Consider the following 10,099-nt stretch of genomic DNA (forward strand, 5'->3'; position numbering starts at 1 on the left):
CAAAGCTAACAGGAAACCAGAAACAAACTGGTCACCCAAAATACTAGAACCCAAGCTCTGCCCAGCTGTGACAGTCACGCAGTCCCTCACCCTTTGTAGGCCCTAGGTTTGGAGCAGAGATTTCCATCCAGGGCTAGCCTTCAAGAAATTTCCAGGGCTTCCCTGGTGGCGCAGTGGTTGAGAGTCCGCCTGCCGATGCAGGGGACGCGGGTTCGTGCCCCGGTCCGGGAAGATCCCACATGCCGCAGAGCGGCTGGGCCCGTGAGCCATGGCCGCTGAGCCTGCGCGTCCGGAGCCTGTGCTCCGCAACGGGAGAGGCCACAACAGTGAGAGGCCCGCGTACCGCAAAAAAAAAAAAAAAAGAAATTTCCAACCCTGGACTCAGGGAGGGTGTGGGGAGAGACCCAGACACAGGCTGTCACAGTCCCCGCAGGCTCCATCTGTGGTAGTCGGGTAGTCCTTCACAGGGGAGGTGATCCAAGGATGAGCAAAAGTTTGCTAAGAAGAAGAAACACGCAACGTTGTGGGAGCCAACAGGCAGTGGTCAAGGCTTCTGCCTGGCCAGAAGTTCAGGCGCAAAGTGGGGAGTGGTCAGCAGCAGATCATGAGACTATAAACAGAAGGGCTTGGAGCAGGGGAGGGACAGGATCAGCTCAGGCACTGAAAGAGCCTAGTGGGAAACTGGGGAACGGACCGAAAAGGGCAAGACTAGAGCCCTCGAAGCAAAAGAGGAGGCTGGGGACAGGGAAGAGAAGCCCTGAGCTGGGGCAGAGGCCATGAAGGTAGGGAGGTGTGAGAGGTGGGTGAGGTACTGAGGGTTGTTTTGCACACAAATCAAAAGGTCTTCATGAACACAAACAGGCTCAGGGACATAGAGAACAGACTTATGGTTGCCAAGGGGGAAGAGATTGGGGTGGGATAGAGTGGGAGGTTGGGGTTAGCAGATGTAAGCTATTATATATGGAATGGATAAACAAGGTCCTACTATATAGCACAGAGAACTATATTCAGTATCCTATGATAAACCGTAATGGAAAAGAATACTAAAAAGAACATATATATATATATATATATATATATATATATATATATATATACTGAATCACTTTGCTGTACAGCAGAAATTAACACATTGTAAATCAACTATACTTCAATTTAAAAAAAAAAGTCTTCATGAGACAATCCAGGGGTACATCAAGGAGGCAGGAGGAGTCAGGAGAGGGAGGTTCCCTCCTCTGAAACCTTTCCTGACCCACTAAACCCAAAAAAGACTCTCTTGGACTCCCCTGCCTCTGCCCACCCCTGCATATCAATATGTGGGTCTGTCCTCCCATCTGACCTGGCCTCCTTGAGGACACAGCCCAGGCCTGATTCATCTTGGTTACCACCATGGCCCAGCACGAGGCTTAGCACATTGGAAGCCTCAGGAAATGTTTAAGTAATGGGTGGCTGAGTGTGTGAATGAACGGGTGCGAGTGAGTGGCTATATGAGGAAATCAGTGAGTGAGGTACTTAATGAGGGCAGGAAGGACTGAACGCATGGGTGAGCAGGACGGGTAGGGGCAGACGAGAATCAGGTTTAGGGTGGGAGGAAGGGAATGGATGGATGAATTTCTTAGATTGTGCATCCAGCTCCCCGCTCTGCCTCAAGCCTCACCAAGGCTCACCGTTTCCCGTCCGAGCTATGTCCAGAACCCCAATACTGGGTGTGCTGTGAAGGGTTTATCAGGACAGCCTCGCAGAACCTGTCCACTCAAAAGCCGCTCCAGCGTCTAAGAAGCAGACCCCAACACCAACCGGCGAAGGCCCGGTCTCCTGACACCCTGGCAGGACAGGCGGGTAGGCTGGTCTATCGCTGTCAGACTCGAGCTGTGGGCCTCGCCTACTAGGGAATTCGCCCTGCCCTGAGTGGCCCAGGGAGTTAGGAGGCGGAGTGTCTATTGGCTGGAAGATAGTGACTGACGTCCTGGGTAGCTTATCACAGCTCGACTGCCGAGGAGAGCTCGCGTGTCAGACACGCCTCTAGAAAGACAGAAATGGGAGATAGCTGAGGGCGTGGGCGACTGCATAAGGACCAGGAACGAGGTTTCCGGCTGCACGAAGCTGGGCTGTTCAACGGACTGATCCTGTCCTGAGGGACGATGAGAGAGTCCGGATTCCTTGGTCCTGAGGGAGGAGGGACTGAAGAGCCTAGACTTCTGAGTCTGAGGGAGGAAGAGGCTGAGCGTCCGGATTCCTGGATCTTGCGGGAGGGAGGAGCTGGGGAACCTGAAGGGTCATGCTCTAGGGACGGGGATTCCTGGATCCCAAAAGTCACTGGCCTGACCAAGGAAGACAGATTTGGGGTTCGGGATTTTATGTGGCTCTGTATTGTACTGGAGCCAGGCCTTGTCCCCAGGCCAGAGTTCTGGGTCCTGAGGTGGGGCTTGGAGTAGAGATGAAGAGAAAAAGGCTTAGGGGAAGCTCTGGCCTCGATAATGCCCTTTCCTCATCCCTGAAAGGGAACCCAGGGGCGGGTGCTGTGTGCAGAAGGAGCCCAGAGCAGGAGGAGACTTGAGACTCATGTGGAAACAAAGAGAAAAACATACATACCAACTGAGAGATTAAAATACTGAAAACAATAAAAATAATAGGGGCTTCCCCAGTGGCACAGTAGTTAAGAATCCGCCTGCCAAAGCTAGGGGACATGGGTTCGAGCCCTGGTCTGGGAAGATCCCACATGCCTTGGAGCAACTAAGCCAGTGCACCACAACTACTGAGCCTGTGTTCTACAGCCCGCGAGCCACAACTACTGGAGCCTGCGTGCCTAGAGCCCGTGCTCCGCAACAAGAGAAGCCACTGCAATGAGAAGCCCGGCACCGCAACAAAGAGTAGCCTGGGGTAGCAAAAGCTTTCTTGGTGGGTCTTCATCCCTCTAGGTCTCTCTACTTTCCCCCAGGCCTTGAACCAATGCCTGCCAGAGGTCCTGGCACATTGCAGGGGCTCAGCAAATGCTTATGGAATGGACGGACAAACATCCACATCTCTCTGTGCAGCTCTTCCTCTGTCCCCATGTGTCCTCACAACACCTGCTTGGTGTGATCTTGCATTTACACCCACACAAGCAGAGAATCCACACACGGCATGTGCAATTACCTACAAACACACACATAGGCCCACAATCGTGGAATCACTTGCACTGACAACACACAGAAATATCCCATTCCTCATGTAAAACAGACACCCCAGTTACGCAGTTATATGCCCAGCCATAGACAGGCCATTCATCTAATCCCTACTAGGTCCATGAGCAAAGACTTGGTTTTATTCACTATTGTATCTCCAGCAACTAGCACATCATCATCATCCCCATAAACAGAAAAATGTTTCCTACGGGCCAGGTGCAATTCTTTACGTGGATTAACTCGTTTAATCCTCTCAGCAACTCTATTCCCAGCAACCCATCTTGTAGACGGAAGATTTGAAGTCCACAGAAGTTTAGTGGTTTGCCCAGGGTTTCACAGCCATTCAGAGGCCATCAAGATTTGAACTAAGGTTTTCTGGCTCTGGAGTCAAACATACAAAGCTACCACTCAAAAAATAATTCCTGCCTTAGTCTAGTCAGAATTAGGGAAATTTCACAACTGAGACCACACCCAAACACAGAGGCACAGTAGGGAGAATCACAGGAGGGCAATACAGACACGCAAATAGAAAAGACCTCCTTGGGCTTCCCCATTGGCACAGTGGTTGAGAGTCCGCCTGCCGATGTAGGGGACACCGGTTCGGGAGGATCCCACATGCCGCGGAGCGGCTAGGCCCGTGAGCCATGGCCGCTGAGCCTGCGCGTCCGGAGCCTGTGCTCCGCAACGGGAGAGGCCACAACAGTGAGAGGCCCGCGTACCGCAAAAAAAAAAAAAAAAAAAAAAAAAGGCCTCCTCACATGTCACACCCCAGAACACAGGAACACGCAAAGAGAGGCACATCGTGACAAACCCCACACAGATGCACAGCCCCCAGAGAAGCACACACCACACAACAGAGATACAACACACCCAAACCCAGATACGGTGACGCATCCAGAGCTCTGAGTCCCTACTGTCCCGCTCCCAGCCCCGCTGGGCTGGCCCTGGAGGACGCAGCAGGCTTACAATGGGAAGGGGGCCCCCTCATTTGCCTGCTCAGCCAGACCGGTTCCGCCAGTGCCATAGAGGGCAACACCCGCCTTGTGAAACCCACGTTGGGCAACTGTACCCTGACCTGGCCCGGACACCTGAATTCTGGGGAGAAAGAGGCTGGGAGCCTGGACTCCTGGCTTCTGAGGGAGTAGGGGCTGGGTACCCCATTCATGGATTCTAGCGGAGGAGAGGAGTGGGAGTGGGACCTGGACTCTGAGAAGGGATCCCTGGGTTCTGGGAAAAGACCCAGGGACTTGGATTCCCCTCTTTGAAGGTAAGTTTCCAGATTTAGCAAATAAAAATACTGGACACCAAGTTAAATTGGAATTTCAGATAAACAGCAAATACTTTTTTTTTTTTTGTGGTACGCGGGCCTCTCACTGCTCTGGTCTCTCCCATTGCAGAGCACAGGCTCCGGACGCGCAGGCTCAGCGGCCATGGCTCACGGGCCCAGCCGCTCCGCGGCATGTGGGATCCTCCCGGACCGGGGCACGAACCTGTGTCCCCTGCATCGGCAGGCGGACTCTCAACCACTGCGCCACCAGGGAAGCCCAGCAAATACTTTTTAAGTATAAGTATGTTCCATCCGATCCTTGGGACATACTTATACTAAAAAAGTATTTGTTGTTTATCTGAAATTCTAATTGAACTGGACACCCTGCATTTTATCTGGCAACCCTGTTTGAGGGGCATGCAGGCCAGAAGCCTGGAGACGGTCATGCTCACTCCTCAGCCCCAGCTCTCTTCTTCCTGCCACTGCCCTCCTCCTCACCCCCAAGCAGGCCACCTCACAGCTTTCCCAGTCCTGATTTCCTCATGTACATGAGTTTCTGTATCTGTCTAATTGGGGCCCCCAGGCTGTGTCATCGGAGTTGGGAGAGGAAACTTGAGGACAACATAGGTTGTCGTCTTGGGAGCCCTAGGGTCTGACCCTGAGTCACCTGCAGCCCATGGTCTGGACAGCTGGGGGATGGGGCTCTGTGGCTGCCTCCATGGAGCAAGCCTCAGGATGGGGAGAGATGCTGAGAGAGGACGCAGAGGCTCCAGGATAAGGACACTGAGACACAGAGCTTGGGAAGAGAGACTCAGAGATGAGGACACAGAGAACCAGGAGAAATTTGGAAACAGATCTGCAGAGATGAGGAAAGAAGGAAAGGAGAGATTCAGAGCCAGAGAGACAAAGATGCGGAGACGGGGGTGGGGGTGGGGTGGGGGACAGGGACCCTAGAACAGAAGGGGGGAGATGTTTCCCAGACATGCAGGCTCCCGGACCGAGTGACGGACACTGACAGACAAGACTCTGAGTGCTGTCCTTAGGTCTGGGGACAAGGACAGCAAGCCAGCTGGGTGGTGTCAGGAAATCAAGGATTGCGGGGGGAAAGCTGGGATCCCAGACCAGCAGGGTGGTCCACCTCATCACCCCGTACTCATACCCAGTGTGGTGACGGCACCACCTTCTCTGCAGCTGACACCCCGATTTTCCAGGGCTTCCTACATTTTTGGAGTGACACCCGTGGTGGGAACCCCACCCAGCTCTAATTCTGCTTCCTTCACTGAGTCACCTCCAACCCCGCCAGACCTGTTGAGGGGAGACTTTGGTGACTCAGGCCTCCAGGCCCCCAGCTCTTTCATCTCCCAGGAAGACAGCGGTCTGGGTATCCCAAGACCCCTACCCGACTCAGGGATGAAGCCTAGCTTAACCCCAAGAGTCTGGACGCCCAGCCCCGTCTTCCCTCAGACCCAGGAGTCCAGGGCCCCAGTCCTCTGCTCTGTTAGGACTCAAGTGTCCTAGACCACATCCACCTCCCTCAGGAGCCAGAAGTTCCTCAGTCCCCAGCCTCCTCCCTTCCCAGTTTGGAGTTGGGTGAGGTGTGTTTATTTACTTTGGTTCCAGCATGGGTCACCCCCAAAACACACTGCCCCCCATGTGCCCGGTGGCCCTGAATGGGGGCACAAAGCCCCTTCTCCCCGGGAAGTCGGGGCCTCACTAAGGATGGTGGGAGAGGGCCCCATGGGAGCCCACTCTGCACTCTCCTGCACCACCGGCCTTTCTCCTCTGCCTGTTTCCCTTCCCTCTAAGCCTTGGCGTGGCCAGTGGCTGGCGCCTCCACTCACCTGACACTCCACCTTTCTATCTTTGTGTCTTTTTTCTGACTCTCTTTTCCCCCTTTCTTGTTATTTCTCCCCAGATCTTTGTGCCTCTCTGTCTCGGCATCTCTTTCTCTCTCTCATCTTATCTCTCTCCATCTCTCTGAATCTCCTTGTCTCTCTCTCCCCTCTGGGCCTCTCCTTCTGTCTCTGTCTCCCATTCCCTCCCTATCTCTCTGGTCTCTCCCTCTCTTTTGGTGTCTGTACAGCTGTGCCCCTTGCACCTCCCCTCAGCCTTCTCTCTCCATCTCTTGGTCTCCCTGCCCACTTCCCTTTAGATCTCTACTCCCAGCTCCTTATCCTTGGACCCCCTCCCCCACGATTTCCTTGGTCCTCTGAGGCCAGGCAGGAGGCGGGAGAGGAGGAGGAGGGATGGAGGAGGAGGAAGGGGAAGTCCCAATGTGGGGAAGAGGGTCAGCCAGACCGGCTTGGCTCCCTGGGCATCTGTGTCAGAGCCCCACCCAGGGCCAGGTGGCCCGCCCAGATATAAGCAACTCAGTTCCCAGTTGTCACCCACACCTCTGTCTCCATCATCGCTGTAGCAGTCCTGCAGGTAGGAGCATCTGCCCGCAGACTTCTGTTCAAAGGTTGGTGCCTCTGCTCTGTTCTCCCCCCACCCAACTCCACTCACATCTCTCTGTCCCCTTACATGTCTCTGACTGTTTACCTCTCTGGACATCCCTGTCTTTCTCAATACCCCCTGTGACCCACCCCCCTTTCTCAACCTGATGGCACTGAGTTGAAGTTGGAAGTTCTGGGGGCCAGTACCCCCTTTACTAACCCTCTTGGCTGGGCCATCAGATGTGAGGCATATCTCTTCAGCTCACTGAGCCTCAGTGTGTTGTCTGTGAAATGGGCTTACAGAAAAAGAGTACTGGGCAGGTGTGAGTGTTACTGGTGGCATCTCTATAGGCACCTACCCCTGATCTCTTTCTCCCCTTTTCTCTGACTCTGCCTGTCTCTGTCTTTCGGTCTTTCTCTCCAGCTCTGCCTCTGGTATGAGGAGGGTCCTCTGGGGTCTGTGGGCAGCTGTACAGAGAAGGGCGAGTTTCTCGCCCCCAGCCCCATACAACCCTATCCCACGTCTCTCCTAGCCGGCAAGCTGGTTTGGCTTTCTCCCCAGCATCCTTACCCCTGGGAACCCAGCCCCCAGTGCCCCTGCCCCTTGCCCTGACCTCCCCCAGTATCCAGCGTCCCTTGGACAGATTCTGATGCTGTCACCACTGCCACCTCTGCTGTCCCCAACGGCCACCTCCTCAGGGCCAGCAAGATGCAATCTGAGAGGCACGACAACGTGAAAGGCAAAGGTGGGATCGCTGGATGGAACCCCAAACTTTCCAGTCCCTGGAACATGGCCACTTCCTTCCCCTGGGCACCCTGGCTTCGAAGACAGACGGCGCCTGCTTGCACCCCAGATGCCCCGACATGCAGGGACCCAGCTCCCCAGGCCCAGGCGTGGAGGAACCGGTGGCACGGCTCCGCCCTGCCCGCATGTGGCGCCAACCTTCCCTAGACTTGCAGGCTCCCCGCCCAGCCTACCCCCAGCCGAACCAGTTGTGCAGGAGGCACCAACAACAGGGACAGACTGGGGTGTCGATGCCCAGATGTGACATAAAGAACGGGGGAGGCACAGCGGTGTCCCCTCAGTGGGCGGCCTGGTGGCCTCGCCTGGACAGTCCGGCAGAGCGAGGGGCTGCATAGGTGCAAGGACCCAGGGGGTGCTGCGAAGCTGCCCGCTGACCCCCGCCTCTCCCCTCCGCAGCCATGTCCTACCCAGTGACCAGCCAGCCCCAGGGTGCCAGCAGCTGCTACCCGACCCCGCTCAGTGACTGGAACACCACTCTCATGGACTGCTGCACTGACATGCCCATCTGTGAGTGCCCGCCGCTCCCCCTCCAGGCCCGGGGAAAGAGCGAGAGGAGAGCGAAGCTCACCCCCAGCCCCTTCCTCGCCCTACTAACCCCACTCCCCGTTTCCTTCCTTGGGCCCTGAGTTCCCAGTCTCTAACCCTCATGCCTTCCTGGGACGCCCGACACTCCCTAGGATCCCGGCCTCACACCTTCCAACTTCCACTGGGACCCTCCACGTCCCCCTTGCACCCTCACTTCTCTTCCTTGGGTCCCCAACTCCCCCTTCAAACCCTATTTCCCAATCTTGAAACCCCACTCTTCGGACCCCTAATTCCCTCTGGGAAACTCACTTCCACCAACACTCAGCTGCCTCTGGGCCCCTCAGCCGCGCGCAGCGGACCCCCCCTCGCCCCTCCCCGAGGCGGAGCCGGCCGGTGGCACCCGGTGGGCCCCGCCCTTAGAGCCCCGCGTCCCCTCCAGGTCTGTGCGGCACTTTCGTCCCTCTGTGCCTCGCCTGCCGCATCTCCGACGACTTCGGCGAGTGCTGCGGCACTCCCTGCCTGCCCGGAAGCCTGAACTCCCTGCGCACTGGCATGCGCGAGCGCTACCACATCGAGGTACGCGCCGGGCCCGGGACCGCAGGAGCCGAGGGCTGGGGACGGGCCTCCTGGGATGCAAGTTAGGGCTGCTAACCTCTTTCTCCCCACCCTCCAGGGCTCTATCGCGAAAGACTGGGCGGCCCTCACCTTTTGTTTGCCCTGCGCCCTCTGTCAGATGGCGCGGGAACTGAAGATCCGAGAGTAAAGACGTTCCCCTCACCTTTCTCCTTCTCCACCCGTCACGCCTGCCCTCCTCTGCCTTCTCCTGAGAGGTCCTAACCCTCCGCCCTATCCCGCCACCAGAAATGCACCCACAATAAAAATAAAAAATAAAAAACCTAAAAACCAACTCCGCCTACATCCTTTTTGTCCCAGGGAAGGAATATGTGTGGAGAAGGAGCTTTGGTGAGGGAGGCGGGGACACAGGGAACATGCCTAGGTGTGGAAGGAGTTCCAGAGTCGAGTCAGATGCTTGACCCGGATCTGCTGTGTACGACATTGGCAGGTCTCTTCCCTCACTAAGCCAGGGAGTCCTCTCTGAGAAAGTAAAACCACCAACTCCCTAGCTGCCTACCTGAAGCTCTGCCCAGAGCCTGAAAATAAGCAAAACCAGAAAGGTTGTCTGGGGACTGTCCAGGTACTAACCATTCAAAGAAAAAATTAGGAGAGCCCCCCCTGCTCATTCAATACCTATGCACTCTTGGCCTGCACACAATCCTAACAGATGTGGAGGCTCTTTGTCTTCAAAGCCCAGAAGTGTCAGGTTTAAAACTCTCTAGAGCTGAAAGGCATACTCAAGGATCATACAGTTCAATCCACCCCCTTTATTGAAAAGCAACTAGCAGATTAGAAAATGTTGGGGTCTCAAAGTTGGACAGACCTGGGATTCAACCTTGACTCTTGTCACTTACCAGCTGTGTTCTCTTAGTAAATTAATAAACCTTTCTGAGTCTGTTTCTCCCTCTGAGGATAATCCCCAATATGTCATATGGCTACTGTGAGAGCAAGAGATGGAACAGACGGAACAGACGGAAAGGCCAGAGTCAATTTAACAAACTGTTGTTAATATTATGTAATAATTTATAACTATTCTAATATGAATATATTATTTGTATTATTTGCTATTCTTCTCTCTGTGTGTGTATTCAACCATCGAGTGACATTCTTCACTTGGAATGTCTAATAAGCATCTTAAGTTTAACGTTTCTAAGACCTGACCCCTGATTCCCCACCGCCCCAAGTCTGCTCTTCCCCCAGTCTTCCTCATCTCAGGAAATAGCAAACCCCATCCCTTCTGTTGCCCACTTTCGCTCTCACCCAGTATCCAAACTGTCAACAAATTCTG

The 10,099-nt window shown here is 54.8% G+C and overlaps 1 protein-coding gene across 1 annotated transcript; it reads left to right on the forward strand.

The window, feature by feature from the left end:
• The first annotated feature begins 6,845 nt into the window (after window positions 1-6,845).
• Window positions 6,846-9,092, forward strand: CNFN (cornifelin). The gene is made up of 4 exons (XM_082607557.1): window positions 6,846-6,892; window positions 8,068-8,178; window positions 8,636-8,772; window positions 8,870-9,092. The coding sequence occupies exons 2-4, from the start codon at window positions 8,070-8,072 to the stop codon at window positions 8,957-8,959; spliced, it is 336 nt and encodes a 111-aa protein (XP_082463683.1). The 5' UTR covers window positions 6,846-6,892; window positions 8,068-8,069; the 3' UTR covers window positions 8,960-9,092.
• Window positions 9,093-10,099: the final 1,007 nt, after the last annotated feature.

Source organism: Mesoplodon mirus, assembly GCF_964341445.2.
Source record: "Mesoplodon mirus genome assembly, chromosome: 19".
Lineage (NCBI taxonomy): Eukaryota > Metazoa > Chordata > Mammalia > Artiodactyla > Ziphiidae > Mesoplodon > Mesoplodon mirus.